Source organism: Athene cunicularia (assembly GCF_003259725.1).
Source record: "Athene cunicularia isolate RWA chromosome 1 unlocalized genomic scaffold, athCun1 chr1_part2, whole genome shotgun sequence".
Classification (NCBI taxonomy): Eukaryota; Metazoa; Chordata; class Aves; order Strigiformes; family Strigidae; genus Athene; species Athene cunicularia.
This window is the reverse complement of record NW_020799092.1, coordinates 2,999,859-3,016,008: the sequence shown is the minus strand read 5'-3', so window position 1 is coordinate 3,016,008 and position 16,150 is coordinate 2,999,859. Positions and strand designations below refer to the sequence as shown.

General features: G+C 47.3%; 2 protein-coding genes across 3 annotated transcripts in view; both read right to left on the bottom strand.

Annotated features, from left to right (window-relative positions):
- LOC113475919 (histone acetyltransferase p300-like) overlaps window positions 1-115 on the bottom strand; it is a 4,183-nt gene extending 4,068 nt beyond the window's left edge. Inside the window, exon 1 of the mRNA XM_026841064.1 lies at window positions 41-115. The gene's annotated coding sequence lies outside the window, so the exon portion shown is untranslated. The remainder of the gene's footprint in view (window positions 1-40) is intronic.
- A 9,878-nt stretch (window positions 116-9,993) lies between these two features.
- Window positions 9,994-16,150, bottom strand: part of EP300 (E1A binding protein p300) — a 59,102-nt gene continuing 52,945 nt past the window's right edge. Inside the window, exons 29-31 of one of the 2 annotated variants that reach the window (XM_026866330.1) lie at window positions 15,447-15,608; window positions 14,739-15,020; window positions 9,994-13,396 (exon numbers count right to left, since the gene is read on the bottom strand). In XM_026866330.1, coding sequence (XP_026722131.1) covers window positions 11,153-13,396; window positions 14,739-15,020; window positions 15,447-15,608 — 2,688 coding nt within the window. In that variant the 3' untranslated portion in view covers window positions 9,994-11,152. The remainder of the gene's footprint in view (window positions 13,397-14,738; window positions 15,021-15,446; window positions 15,609-16,150) is intronic. The other variant, XM_026866339.1, reaches the window with a different exon arrangement.

The following is a 16,150-nucleotide window of genomic DNA, read 5'->3' as shown; positions in this document are numbered from 1 at the left end:
AGAGACAGAACAGGAGACTGTTTTGGCATCAGCTACTCACAATTTATGAACAAGGTGGTTTCGGAGATCCTGAGTAATGTCTTCATGCCACTGCTTCCGGCTGCCCCCTGACGGGACGGCGGGACGGGGGAGGCGCCGCGCCCTCAGGGACTAACAGCCGAGGAGGGCGGGCGGAGGCGCCCAGCGGCCGACACCGCCTCTGAGGCGGGCAGCGTCCTTCAGTGTACGCAGTTGTTATTATTTTGGGGTTTTTTTTAAATATCCCGTGATTCGGGATCCTCGGGCAGAATCTTAACGACGCAAGTGCGACGCCGCCAGCGTGTTTCCTCCAGCCGTGGCACACCCTGCACTGGGTAAGAACGGAACAGCCCACGCAGGGGTAGGAGATTTAAGCCGTTGCTGTTTTCTAGTTCTTTCTCATGGGCTGCGGAACTTACAGAAAAGCCTTGTCAGATCATCCTTAATGTTACCTTGATGGTCTTAGGTATTTACAGCAACTTGTCATTAAGTCACACTGTGCATTAGCCATAGCGATTAGTTGATGTGTTGAACAAATAATCCAACCCTAGACCCAACAAGCATCCATCCCAGTTAAGAGCACAGACACTAAGGCTGTAAGTATATGTCAACACATCTCTACATACAATCATAAAAAAGTAAAAGACTGTGTCCAGATTTTAAAAACAACAGCTATGCCCAATTCCAAGGCTGTCCTGAAAAGGAGAGAGAATAATTAACTCTCTGGGAGATAAACCTCAGTTTGAGGTACTTAGCCTGTCCCAGTCCTCCAAGAAGTCTGGCTGTCGAGTGCTGGGCTGTGCTGCCTGTTCGATTCCTCTGCAAGCCTGGGAAGATGTGGGGCACCACAATGTCCTGCCAGGTCACTTTCCCCAGCAGAAGGAGTAGCCCGGAGGACCAGTGAATCCAGGTAATATCAGAAGACAAGATGCTACAACACCCATCTGGCCTGGCACATAATATGCAGTTAAAGGTAGAAACCCTTTTACATATGCATTCCCAAGTAGCAGTTAAGTACCCTCTCTCATAGTTTGTGGTGACACCAGGGAATTGGGCCCAGATGACAGAGAAAAGGCTTGAAATTCTTCAGTACAATCTCAGTCTGAGAAAACAGTGAGCGAACAGAAGAGCACCAGAAGCCTTTATTTTTAAATTAATGATTTCTGGGTTCTGACTTCTGGTGGCTCTAACCCAGCCAGTGAATGCAGTTACAGACTGTTAGACCCAGGTCACACCTCAGGCCTTAGGCTGCCCTGGCTTTCAATCAACGGGCCAGGTGAGATACCCATTCTGTGGCTCCCAAACCCCTGCTCACCAGGGAGTCATTGACTGGGAGTTTGTTTCAGTGCCACACTCCAATCTTCACACCTTATTGATTGAAAAAGGAGGAAGGAAAACCCCACAAAATCATCCTGGAATTAAGCCTTCTGATTTTAACCTATCCCAGTGCTGGACAAAGATTTGCTTTGGAATAATAAATCCTGTTCTCCCCTTGATTCTCTGGAGCCAGGTGAATTGTGGGAGAAACACCTATGAGCTTCTGTATCAGAAAATCATTGAGTCTAACAGGGAATGGAAATGCTTTAGTCTCACTCTCCTGCCACACCCACCCACCCAGCCTTAGCAGTACAAACAGTTTAAAAAAGTCCATAAGGCTATATAGGTGCCTGACAAAAAGCATCACAAGTACCAGAGTGTGGCCTAGAAGCCTCTGTCATGGCAGAACAATGCATGATCCAAGGAAGAACCTGGCTTTAAAACAGTGCACTTGTTTTATTCACAGTTTATCATCACAGGGTGGATGCAGAGACCAGATTCCTGAATACCTCTTCAAAACAGTCACAAGAGAACAAGGATGCCATAGGTACTGGCTTTGAGTCACTTGGGGGGCCATTTATATTCAGCTTCTCTTCTCCTCCCCATGTCCTCCAGCATTCATTCCACCCTCACCCCAGTCATTTTGAGAAGTGGCATCTCTGGGCTGGCTGCTTTGGGGCCCCTGTCTCCTACACCAACATCACCATCTGCACACCACTGCCAGAAAAGCAGTGATGGGAAGCCCTGCTGCCTGAACACCGTCCTGCAGGACATTCATACCAGTCCTGTCTGCTGCTTCCATCGTTGTCTTCCACCTTGTATGGGCAGCTGAAGCTGCAGGGTGGCTCCTAGTGACTCCAGATGAGCACAAGTGAGCTAGCTCATCTTGTCTTGCAGGTTGCAGAATGCCAGCTGAGCTGGGTGGTGTGTGCTGTGGGTTTCAGTGGCAATACTGAGCAAGGACAGAGATTTGTCTTGCCTGTGGGTTTGCATGACTCAGTGTAGACCACAGACTGGATGCTGTTTGGGATACCAACTTAAAAAGCCAGTCCCAATGTTTGGATGGATAGATGTAATCTTCACCACAGCTGTGATCAAAGCAAATTAAATTCTTCACTTCAGCACAGTATTGATGTAGCACCACAGTGGGTAGCTAGTGCCTCTGCTGCAACCTGTTGTCATCTCTCCTTTCCCCAGAGGAACATTTCAGATGTTCTTAAAACAGAAAAGAAAATGTGTTGCTCCACGAACCAAGCAGGCTGCATGAGTTGTGTAGGGACAGGCATCCTTCTCATCCCCCACATCCCCCCACATGCCCCTGTAATATCTTTTCAGGCAAGATACAGCACATGGTCCACAATCCAGGAGAGGAACAGCATGGGTTATAGTAGATGGACTAAAAAGAAATGTCCAAAATATGCCCCAAGTGTTTTCTTTAGAGAAACTTGAAGTTACCGACCTGCTGCCAGAAGAGTGGAACACATCTGCACAGGAAGAACACTGTTTTTCCCCAGCTGCTGCTGTTGCTCTCATTGCGATCTCAAGAAAGCACAGGAAAAGCAAATGTCCGAAGGACCTTTAGCTTAGGGAGTTGAGGTTGCTATGAGTGGAAGATGAGACCCTGGATTCCAGTGCTATGTTTCCAGACCCCACTCCTGCCCACCCCTGTGGCCAGTACCCATGGCAGTAGTGCAGAGGGCTGGGCCCTGTTTTGCCAGGCCTCATTTCCCAGACAAAACTTCACACCCAAGCCCTGCTTTCCAGCCCCTGGAGATCCTTTCTATATCAGCCCAGGGATGCCCCTACATTTGAGGCCTTGCTTCACCAGCCCCAGAGGCCCATGCTGCTGCGACTGTTCCTTCCACAGGGTAGGCAGCTGTACCTGCATTCTTTCCCCATTTTGGAAAGGCTACAACATTGTGGGGCAACAATGACAACAAAAGGGGAAAGTGAAGAAGAAAACAAACCTAAGCGAAGGACTCCTCACTTTTCTGGGCAGCAGAATCTATGCCTTTTCATCCAGAGGATCAGGACTGGCAAAGAGCTTTCTTCTTGTAATGCTACTGTCACTACCTTCCAATTCCTGCTATTGCCCTGGGGACTGCAGAGGTATGGGGAGACGCAAAACACCCACTGACATGTAGCTCTGTGCTCCCAAGACACACCAAAGCCTGCCACCACCCAGTACACCTAGGGAAAACAACAGTCTGAGACATGTCAACTTCACCAGGAGCTATGAAGAACCCTTCATAGCCCTTCAAAGATGGCTATGGGAGACGGTGCCAATAGCAATTCTTCCACCCTCCCTAAATCCACCACACTGCCTACAACAGGGAGCGTAGACTGGAGCTGTGGCTGATTGCCCATCAGTTACCCACAGCACCAGTTACAGAACAGGTTTCCGTTTCAAACATCCACCATGCGCAGGATTCCTGCTGGGGAGTTACAACCAAGATCCTGTTCTAAGGTAGTGCAACTAAGGCAATTCAAGCAAATCATCAAACCCCTGTTTTTCTAAATGGAGTGCCAGATTGAAGGCGGGCAGGCAAATGCCAGTGCACACAACATGCCTTCAAGGCTGATGTAGCAGCTCGGTGGCTTTTCAACTGTGATGCAGGCATAGAGGCTGCCAAAACCACTGCCGATGGAACCCGTTGTGCTCTCACACTTTCAGGGGCTGGGCTAGGCTCTGTCTCAGGCCAGGATCTATAGCATGTGATCTGTTTTGACAAGATGAGGGAGGAAATGGTTCCTTGTGCAAACTGACAGTTACCCAAGGGTTGTGTTGTACGAAGGCAGCTGCTAAGAGGGTTTATAAAAACAAAACATTCCTCAGAGAGGGCAACATATGGCTGTTCTTCAAAGAAAAGCTAATTTTAAGGGTAGGAGGCCCCTTCACACACTTAGGCAGAATCACTCACTCCAGACTCTCCAGAGAGGCTGGGCCAGAGTCCTTGAGTTTGGTTGGAACTGGGAGTAGCACAATCAAGAACATGGTGTTCGTAAAAAGATCATATTGGAAACAGGAGGTGGAGTTTCTTGCAGAGGAACTGTGTATCAAACACTGGAATAAGCACTGGAAAAGGAAGCAGAAGCTGGAATGGCTGTCAGTGTCACATTATGTACTTCAGCCTCCACCTGCCACCACTCGTAAGAGGCTACAAGCTCTGCACTATGTGAATAACTTGGGCCCTGTCAGGATTTGTCTGGACTTTTCTTGGCCTTCCAGGAGCTGTGTTGTAGCTTGTTGCACTGTTACAATTGTCTAATGACTGTTCTTGTCCTCTCTCTCTCTCCCTGCCGCCCCAACACTGTTTTAGTTTTTGTACAATTATCTGGTGTGACACTTACTGTGTATATATTATTGTGACTAATAGCAGGTACTAGGGAGAAGCCCATGTAACTGCTGGGCCTAGAGCGCAGCTTCCAGAAAGCAACTAATAGATGCAGGGGTTTGCACAGTGGGATGCACAGGGGGGGTCAGGGTCCCCCGCGCTCAGCAATGACGGTGATGTGCCACATGGCACGGTCTCCCACAGATGCTGGAAAAGGTCTCCCTGTAATGTTTGAGCCTCCACCCAGATTGAGCTCTCCTGTGGGAGGATATGACTTTGCAAGTCTTGTGCTGCAGGGAGTGTTTGCGGCTTCTCACTTTGGCTGAGGCTGGGGAAGAACAGGATCTTCTTGGAGACCCTGCAGTTTCAAGAGCCTGACCCCCCCATCTGTACTGAAGGTGGAGTCTGTGCTCATTGGGTGGGGAATCAGTAATGAAAGCTGGAAGCCTGTGACTTGTGGCACCAGGAGGGTGTCTCCTGCTCTACCTGCACATGTGCAGGACAGCAACAGAATCAGTTCAGTGCCCTCACAGCAGATGTGAGGCTGGGAGCTGTGTCCAGTGAAATGTCTAAACTGCCTGAGCCATGCAACAGCACCACATGGAAGTGGTGGGGCTGGTGGTGGGAGACTCCCCACTGCAGGGGATGGAGGTCACCGTCTACCAACTTGCCTAAGGAGACGTTCTACTTACCAGGTTCTCAGATTTGGGATGTTATGGAGAGGTTGCCAAGGCTTGTCCAGCCCTCACTGTTACCAGCCCCCTGCTTCTCTTCATGTGGGCATTGACGATACTGCCAGGGGAGACTTGGAGCAGCATATCAAGTGTGACTTCATGGCACTGGATGTAATGGCCAGGAGTATGGGGGCTGAGTCATCCTCTGCTGGTGAGGGGAAACAGATGCAGCCTGCAGGTCAACAACTGCTGGTGCAGCGGGTGTTAATAGGGATTCAGCTTTTATGATCGCAGGACCCTGTTCAAGGATCTTCAAGGACTGCTACGGAGAGATGGGATCCACCTGCCCAAGGGGGCAAAACCATCTTTGCTAAGCAAAGGCTGCCCAACCTGTGGAGAAGAGCTTTAAACTAGGGACAACAGGTGAGGGACAGGAGAACTGACAATTGAGTGAGGAAGTGATGGACTAGCTTGTCAAGCAAAGGTTGCAGTGTGATGTGGACAGGAGAGATCTTGATACATGGCAGATGGGGGCCCAGCCCATGTGTATGTGTGTAAACAAGGATGTGCTGTGAGGACAGTATCCTGGGGAAAGCTCTCATAGCTCTTCTGGGAAATCAGCATATCTGGTTGCCCCTTTGAAGTTCCCTGCTTTCAGCAATCCCAGCTGAGATAAATGGGATTATCTGGAGCAAGGGAGGCATTCTCAGTGAGGTAGAATCAGGTTAGAGAACATTTAAACAAACTAGACATGCTCAAGTCAGTAGGACTTGATGGTTGCACACCCAAATGCTGAGGGAGCTGGCTGATACCGTTGCAAGGCCACTCTCTATTATCTTTGAAAAGTCATGGTGATTGGGTGAAGTTCCTGAGGAGTGAAAGAATGAGGTTCCTGCCTCAGAGAGAACCTGGGGAACTACAGGCCAGTCATCCTCACCTTAATCCTTGGGAAAGTGACAGAGCAAATCTCCTCAGAAACCCTTTCCAAAGACACTGAGGACAAGAAGGTGAATGGGAATAATCATCATGGATTTATGAAGGGGAAATCATGCTTAAGCAACCTGACAGCCTTGTGATGACTGGCTTGGTGAATGAGAGGAGAGCAGTGAATGTTGTTTGTCTTGAACTTACCTAGGGCTTTTGACACCATCTCTGACAACTTCCTCACCATCTGAGGAAGTACGGGCTAGATAGCAAGGTGGATTGAAAGGTTGAGATCATTGGCACAAAGTCCAGTGGACGCCTCTAGTGACAGACCCGAGGGGCTGGTACTGGGGACAATACTGTTTCCCATCATCTTCATCAGTGACCTGAATGATGAGGCAGAGGCAGGAATGATGAGCATCCTCAGGAAGTTCACAAATGGTACAAAACTGAGGGGAGTGGGTGATACACCAAGGGGTTGTGTTGCTATCCAGAGGGACCTCAACAGGCTAAAGGAATGGACTGTCAGGAACTTCATGAAGTTCTACACAAGGAAACATAAAGTCTTGCACCTGTTAGGAACAAGCCCCTGCACCAGCACATGCTGGAAGGCAGCTTGGCAGAAAAGGGCCTGGGGGTGCTGGTGGCAAGCTGAACAATATTCCAACAAAGTGCCCTTGTGGCAAAGGCAACCAAAAACCTCCTTAGCTGCACCAAAAAGAGTATTGCCAGCAGGTGGAGGAAGGTGATCCTTCCTCTCAGCACTGGTGAGAGACACCTGGAATGCTGTGTTCAGGTCCTTCAGTACCAAGAGAGACATGGACATAGTGAAGTCTGAGGGAACTGAAACATCTGTCAGATGAGGAAAGGCTGAGAGCTGGGACTGCTCAGCCTGGAGAGGAGAAAGCTCAGGGGGATCTCTGGAGATACTCATCTGGACATGGCCCCATGCAACACACTTTAGGTGACCCTGCTCTGAGCAGGGAGTGGAGTAGATGATCTCCAGAGGCACCTGCCCACCTCAGCCATTCTGTGCTTCTGTAAGAACAAGTGGCTCTGCAAAGAATAGGATATCAATGCTAGAATAAATGAAAATACCCAGTATTAGTGTCACAGGATGATGCTGCAGGCCCAGAGCTATAAGCAACTCACCAATGATCAAGTTGTCAAGAGTAACCAGGAGCTAGGTAAAACCAGTTTTAGGGGTAACAACAAGTATGCAACATACGTAAATCACTCTAGAAATGGTAAATTTGTACACAGTGTGGAACAACGATCTAGGAAAGACCAAGGTATCGAATATTTTTTACAAACAGATGACCCCAAGACTGAGAAAGAAACCATAAATGTTATACTCCTCTCCTCCCCACGACAAACTGACTATAAGCCTGCAATTTCAGTCATTGACCCTAGAACTCAAAGGGGCATCAGAAGGGATAGACATTAAAAAGTTCACATCACTGAGCTGCATTAGCATCATTAGCATCAGACAATAGATCTGATTGGATTGCTGAAACTTTGAGTGCAAATTCTTTTTGCTGGTCTGAGACTAACAAATAGTTAGGAAGTGAAATGACCTACTCTTAACTTGGATACAACTGACTGGCAAGACCCCATGGCAGTGATACAGATGATATCCTGATTTTGTTGCCATACTGAAGTCCTACCACTTCCCCAGTCAGCCATGGTTCTCCGGTAGAATCAGGGAAAGCAGCGGCAGAAGGATGTAGGGGAAAAGAAACCCCATGCATTGACAATAGCACTGAGGGATCTGGTGTAGTTGGGAACTGTCAGTGTTAGGTTAATGGTTGGACTGGATGATCTATGAGGTCTTTTCCAACCTAGATGATTCTCTGAAATTCAAGACCATTGATCATCCACATCACCTCAATAAAATGTTTGAACTTGGCTCAGAGACAGCATCTACAAATGGACAGAGTAGCTGTGCTGTCACATAAAATGCCTCCTGGCATTGTTTAGGCAAGTCATTCTGTTGGCATTCAAACTTGGAAGATCTGTGGATTGGAAAATCAAAGCTCCTCTGCAAGATCTGGAGGCTTCTCCACTTCAGCGTGGGTCAGATGATCCCATGCAGGCCTAGAAATTCAAAACACATTTTGTGTGCTAACACAGAGGCACGAATGAAAGCTGTTTGCTAAGTTGGGATGCACACAAAGTGTATGAGTGAAAAAGCCGGGCATGCTTTACACTTTGCTAGCCAGTACGTGGTGAGAAGGAATTTTATTTATAACCCATCCTGAGAAGCAACCCAAGGCTGAATGTAAAGTTTGGGCTTTGCTGTGGTGAGGGGAAGGAAGAGGAAAGCTTGCCAGGATTGGCATGGAGAACACAAACTAAATCATCCCAGGCTGCTACCCTGGCATTCAACATGGGGATTTTTGTTTTCTGCTCTCCTTCAGAGCAAGTCAGCAACAGCCCCTCCCAGAGCAGAGGAGGTAATTGTGGGCTTTTGTACAGAGCTGGTCTGTGCCCCACAGTGGGGATTGGGATGAAGATTATCTGAGAGAGTACCAAAGCACAGACTGCTTTCCTTAAACTTCCCAGGAACCTTCCACCACCTGGCTGAAGGCTTACTATCAAACCCATCTTTTTTAATACCAGATTCATTGTCCTACTAGTGTTTATACCAAAATATCAAGCATTTTACTCCCCTGTTTTCTAACAGCCTCCAATGTCCATTCACATTGCAATACACCATTACTTTCAATCGGCACTTGGCTGATCCATGCATCCACGTTCCCCTTCTAATCTCCCACCAGCAGTGTCCTGAGGGGAGCTTGCTCATGTTGTTACCAGTCTGGGAGTTGTGGCTATGCTGATGCCCACAACACAGCTGCGTTAGGCAGATGTGCTCCGTGACACTCCTGGGCTCATCTGGGTCTTGCAGGTACTTAAGGCCCCGGTACGGAGTTAGTCCCTTAGCAGCCAGCACTGTCTGTACGTGCACAGGGGACAGCTGTATTTTGGGAAGCTTTCAACGAAGCAGCACATAACCTTGGTGCCCAGCCAGCACACACCATGTTCTCACATGGGGGGATTAACTCGACATGCACGCAGCTACAGGCAGAACACAGAACTGAGTTCACCCCACATGTGCTCCACAGCTGAAGCATTTCTGTTCAGGAAATCTATATATCCATATATAAAATATGGTAACCAACCACACAAGCCCTACATCTGGCAGATCAGCAGCCTGAACCAGGGTGATGGGGCACCTACAGGCCATCTTGGCTCAGTGGCTAAGGGACATCCACACAAGCTTACCTCATGCTCACACTTCAGTGCCAAAAGGTGTACAATATATTCCAAGTGAAACAGGATCTTTTAATATCACATAACCAAACAATAGTTCTCATTTCAAAATGCAAAATAGGTCCTTTGAAGATCAGCTGCTCCCAGGCTGTGTGAGCAGGGTGGGGCACAACTGACTGGCACAACTGTTGAGGTCAGACCTCGTTTCTTTGGTAAGATACATGCCAGGAACAAACACAAATGCAGAGCTGTACCAAAAGTGTCCATTTAGAAGACTAATTATTACTCCATGTCCCTTATTAGAGATTTGCATTTTAAAACAGTCATGTACATTAAATAGCTCTCCAATGTCTAAATAGCAAACACTTGAAGTAGCATACATTCTGCTACCCCCACCATTTTAAGACCAAGCAACAGATGTGGGAGAGAAGGGAAGCATTAAAAACAAGCTGTCTGTCTCACACAGTTTATTTAACAATAGGTAATAAGAAATCAATTTTTAACAGTCTATACAGTGATCGAAAGTTCATATTTATAAGTAATCAACTTTAATTGCATGATTTACAACATTTGAGGGTTTTTTGCTTTCTATTTTCAAGTTTTACAGAAGGTGGAAGAGGGTGGGAAGGGGGCATGGGAGAGAGAAAGCAAGCATAAAGAAGAAACCCTAGGGACTTTTTCTCAGGTTAAAAGCATCCCGTTGGAATTGTTTCTTACCCTCTTTTTTATTTTTTTTTCCTTTGTTAGATGTAAAAATAACAAAAAAAATTCTTTCAAGAAAACAGAAACCACAATATATATACTACATCCATTTGGCAGCTGCCCCTGTGTATTTGCAAAAATGTCATCTCTCTACATGTACAAATTATTTTAATACTTGAAGTTTTTTTTTAAGCTCAGACTCTTGTATAGAAAATTCTTGGAGGACAAAAGTAGACTTCCAGGAGGGGACTGAGTTATTTACTATTTTTACATTTTTCAAAGAATTGACATATTTCCAACCAAAGAGGAAAAGATTGGTATTTATTTTTATATATATATATATTTATATATGTAATGTATTTTTAAAGCAACATTAAACCCTTTTGTCCTCCAGTTTTAGGAAAAGGTTCTCCTGTGGGTTCTTTTGTTTAGTTTTTGTTGGTTTTTTTGCAGTGACATGAAGAAAAACCAGAATAGGGAAAATGTTTACCATCTGCCTCAGTAAATAATAACTATCAATATTACATATTTTCATTAATTTAAAAAAAAATAAAACCTATTGGAGGCATGAGTAGGGCATCCTTTGGTGAACAGCCAAAAGACCACCTCCTTCCCCCAACCTCCCCAACGCACACGAGAAAAAAAAAAAACAAACAAGAAAAAGGACTGGTTATGATACCAGCCATAACAAAAATATATTCTTTGTACTCTACTGTCCCTCAGGTTCATTGTTGGTTTGTTTTTAAAACCCCAAACTACTGCTGCAGAGTTCAGATGTGTTCCAGGGAAAAATGTTGTTTTAGCTAAGAAAGATTCAAAAAAATTTGTCTTCAGTAGAAAAAGTCTTGAGAAAATAAGGTTTTTTTCCTTTTTTTTATTTTTTTTTGCTCCCAAAATGCTACAATGTGTCTAGTGTATGTCTAGTGTACTCTGTGAAAGGTTTGAATTCAAGTCCGAGTTCTCAGAGCTGAGCCCCAGTTCTGTGGCGCTTGTACCATGGAGGCCTGCCATGCCGGGATTGCTAGCAAGCTGGGAGAGCATTGCACTCTGGTCCGGGCTGGCAAAGTGCCCCTGATCCATGGGGTTAGCCTGGGCAGCTACCAGTCCTGGATGTGGGGAGCTGGTCTGCGGGGAGACGTGGTGTGGAGAAGGCTGAGGTTGCATCCGAGGGGACGGGCTGGAATGGGGGGGCTGGGACTGGGGCCGCGGTGAGGGTACAGGCTGTGGAGAACGCACTTGATTGGTGAGCGATGAAGGGAGCTGCTGACCCTGTAGGTGCGGGGACTGGGCCTGACTGGGGAGCATGTGCTGTTGGGGGCTCATAGGATTGGGCTGAGCTGGGGACCCCATCTGCTGCTGAAGTAGCCTCTGCTGGAAAGCCTGCTGCAAACTGGCTCCTGTCTCTGCACTCATCGCCTGTGGAAGCTGGCTTATTTGTCCCATGTTTCCTTGCTGCATCTGCTGCATATGATGCTGCATTCGCTGCTGCTGTTGCTGCTGCTGCTGCTGCTGGGGATACCCAACACCCTGGGGCTGCTGAAACTGGTTGTGGTTGGCCATCCCCGGCCCCAGTGCTGGTCCTGCTCCCTGCTGCTGCTGTTGCTGCTGGTGGCGCTGCTGCTCAATCATCTGGTGCCGTCTCATCAGGAGGTCTCTGAACTGGGGAGCCATCCCCGAGTGATTCATATTCATCTGCTGCGCCTGAGGATTCATCCCAGCCATGGCTTGCTGCGGCTGCTGCTGCGGCTGCTGCTGGGGCATGCTGGGCCTCTGCACTCCTGCTTGCATGGGGTTCATGTTCTGCATGGCTGGGTTGGGGTGCACCCCTCCTTGCTGCCCTTGCATGGCCTGCTGCGGCTGGAGTCCCGGCTGACCCTGAGGGATGCCCGGCTGACCCGTCATCCCCTGGGGGTTCTGGGACCCTGCGTACTTGGCAGCCCGCTGCTTGATGAAAGCGGCCAGCAGCTGAGGGTTGGAGTGAAGGATGTTAAGCACCTGCTGCTGCTGCATAGGTGAGCTGGGAGACCTGAGAGTCCGCAGCAAGTTTTGTAAGGCCGCCTGGGGCAGAGGTGGTTGCTTGGGCTGAGCAGCGCCAGGTACCTGACCCATCCCTGGCTGAGGTGCCATATTCATTGGCTGACCTGGCTGGGCTACTGACATCATGGATGGCCTCTGCATTCCTGGCTGCAGCTGAGCTTGGGGTAAGGCCCCCTGCACCCACGGTGGCTGCTGCTGGATTCCTGCTGGCCCCATTCCTTGATCTATATGACCACCGGGACCTCTGCCTATCTGTGGAGGGTTCATTCCCATAGGTGGCATCTGGGGCATCTGGTGCTGAATCGGCCTTTGGAAGATCTGGACCTGGGCCATCTGACGCTGGGTTTCTGCTGCCCGCTGGATCTGCATGGCCATTTCCACTGCTGCTGGGGGAGGACCCTGAACCGGTGGTTGAGGTGGCTGGGGTGGAGTTGGAGGAGTCACCTGGCCACCTGCCTTGCCCTGGGACACAGCGCTGGGGGGCTGAGTTCTTGGCATGGTGTAGGGTGGCATACTGTTGGGAGGTGCCGGCTGAGGCTGTGAGGCAGGCTGGGGTGGAGGCTGAGGTTGCGGGGTTTGTGGTGTTGGGGGCTGCTGGCCCGTTGGAGTTGTTGGTGTGGCTGGTGTGGGTGAAGGTAATCCTTGCTGCTGGCCTACCACACCAGTCCGCTGCATGCTTGCCATCCTCCTTCGGAGCATCTGCGCCTGTTGCAGGCGGTGCTGAAGTTGTTGTTGGCGGAGCTTGTGTTTAATGTTGAGGCAGAAGGGCACTGGGCACTTGTTCTCCTGGCAGTGCTTGGCATGGTAGCAGCAGAGCGCAATGAGTTGCTTGCAGATGGGGCACCCACCGTTGGTTTTGCGTTTGCAGCCTTTGGTGTGTTGGACAACCCGTTTCATCTTCTGACAGGACGGCAGCGAGCAGTTGGCATTACGGCACTGGCAGGCATGGACCAGAGACTGGATACAGCGCTGAATGCTCAGGCGGCGGGAATCACCAGGGCTCTGCGTGGTTGCAGTCTGCTGGTTGTTGCTCTCATCATCTAGGCCAAGGCCTAATTTTTCCATCTTGTGGTCATGGTTTTTAGTGTTATAGCAGGTGATGCACAGGTCATAATCCTGAAAAGACAATGAAGGAAAAGTTAGTGTTCCTGAAACTCCATGAAATAAATAGATTATATCATGCCACCTCAACAAATTACTCCCAGTCCGTTCCAGGCAATCTGTTGCTCTAGGGAGAAAGTCAATCTTTCATGCAGTGTTGAGGTTCTAGAGAAGGAATAAATCCAAATTACAGCCAGGGAAAATGTGTGGGTGCAAGGGTGTCTGAAATCTACACAAATATACATATATATATATATATATATATATATATAGCCTGAAAAACAAGTTTGCTCTGAACTATTAAGTCACACGTTCTTCAGCTGGGCCAGAAAAATCCCTTTCTTTCCTAATAGGAAAGGATAAGTAAAAGGCAAGAAACAAATAGCTGCTACTTCAAAAGAAGAGGGCAAGAATGGCAGGAGAGATAACCGTTCTCAAAGAAGGAGAATGAGAGCTGCCTTTTCAGTTTTCAAGTGAGTTAAACAGCAAGAACAGAACCTCATTTACAACAGCACATGAGTTTGGGCTCAATAATTGATCTTTAAGAAAAAGATCCAATTCCTCAGGATTCATTAATCTGTAGGAAATTTAGAATTTATTTTCAGGTATATACCTGAATGAGAGCATCATATTTTAATCAGACCTTTTCAGAACTGAATCTGGAAAGAGTCATTTACTTCCAGCAGGTTAAGAAAATAAGTTACAAGCCAGATTCAAGGTTAGTCCAGCTTCTGGAGGGCACAGCATTGACCCAAACCACTGGACTCGATCTTCAAACACACTGGCATTGCAAACACTTTGGAGGACAAAAATGCTGTCTGCAGCATTCTACAGAGACACAACAATGTAGTGGAAGAGTCACCCAAGTATAGGAATCTGGACCTCTAGTACAACAAAGCCTCTGTGCCAGTACATCAGTGGAGAGCCCTGTTTACAGAAATACTGCAGCACAACACTTCTGACTCCGGAAGAAGAAAGGATGCATTGCTCTTCATAAAAATCAGCAGATCCAACCATTACAGCTCAAGCAGTTGCTACAGTTCCCAACTACTTAAGCAGCAGCACCTGAAATGAACTACAAGTACAATTCTACTTCAGTTCTCCACAGCTTCAAAGGAGACAAAAAAAAAAAAAAAAAAAAAAAAAAAAAAAAAAAAAAAAAAAAAAAATCACACCAAGTAGATTAGTAGAATTGCTTGTTACAGAAAACATTTCCTCTCCTCTTTTTCTGAACTGCCTGAGAATGAGCTGCACAGATCTTCTTCCATCAGTTAATACTGAGAAATTAGTTCAGGTAAAGAGCACTCTGGGCACAAAGATACAGGGACACAAGTAGGGAAAACTTCACCAAGCATACCTCACAAACAGTGCAGTGCCATCTGGTCTCCACATGATGCTTGCACTCATTGCAGGTGTAAACAAAGCGGTCTTGGCTCTGGGTATGCAGTTCCACCAGCATGCACATGGTTGACCACTGAGCCCTCCGTAAGGAGGAGAACTCCAGGTGCTTGTCTCTAGCAAGGGTTAGGAAAGCATCACGCCCATCCATCAGGTCACACGGAATGAGTGGGTCAGGCTCAACGATGGGGGGCAGCGAGTTGGCTGCAGGGCCAGCAATGAGACGGATGACAAAGAAGACCTGAAAAGTAAAAAGACTTACTACGCCAGCACTTATCAAGATGTTTTGGTTGCTAAACCTCATTATGCAGAGTGTACAATTCCAGGACCAACTAACACTTGAATGATGTGCTGCCAGGGCGGTGTGCTTGTTAAGGACTGGGAAATTTCAGACCTCTGGCTGCCCTGTAGGTTCACCTTCAGCAGCACTGGACCAACAGTAAAACTGTTGTGGCAATCTGGACTGCTAGAAAGTTCTGTATGAGCACAGTTGTATTTATCCCCACTGCCCTCACAGCAAAGAATGCCCAGACTTACTGGTACTTATCTGGTGTGCCACTCAATTCCCCAGCCAAACCTGTATAATTTACAGGGCACAACAGGTGTATCAAAACTTTGGACACCTCGCTACTTCAGCAAAATACATGTTTCTCACTCCAACTCTTACCTCTTTGTGCTTCTCCATAGTGGCATACAGCTTTTGGGAGAGGTCATTGGACACATTGGGCATGCCAGGCTTTTTCTTATTGCCACGACTTAAGCTGCTCTTGTTCTTACTTGTCTTCTTATTGTTCTTCTTTTTGGCATTTTTGCTGTCTCCCTTGCTCACCTATTAATTTTAAAGGAATTTTATGTCATGTATCTATGACACACATCAGCATTTTATTACTTTCACATCTTCTGCAACCACAGGACAAAACACACTTCACAATAATTTACTCGAGACACTAACCAAGGTCCCCTGAAACATTAATTTAATTCCATTAGAACCACTCCAGAAGATACCTAGAGCAGCAATACACAATTCTAAAAATATTAAAAGCGTAAGTGCTCATAAGGTGCAAGAAAAACGTTATTTACTGAAACCTGTTTGTCTGCTACAGTTGAACACTGAAGAACCTCTTGCATAATCAAAGGGGGGTTCAGCAGGTGGTTTTTCAGTGGAACTGAAAACTAAAAATAACTGAAAATCACAACTAACACTGCACTTAACCAGAGGTAAGACAGACCTAATTCACCTAGATTTAGTTTGTTACAAGTGATAATTTTTTTTTAATAGACTGTATTAAACTGGTTTTGATATGAAGCTGCTGTTCTGAGTCCAAAAGGCACTAGTAGTGCAATTTCTAGTATGCACCTTCCTCCTGTCAT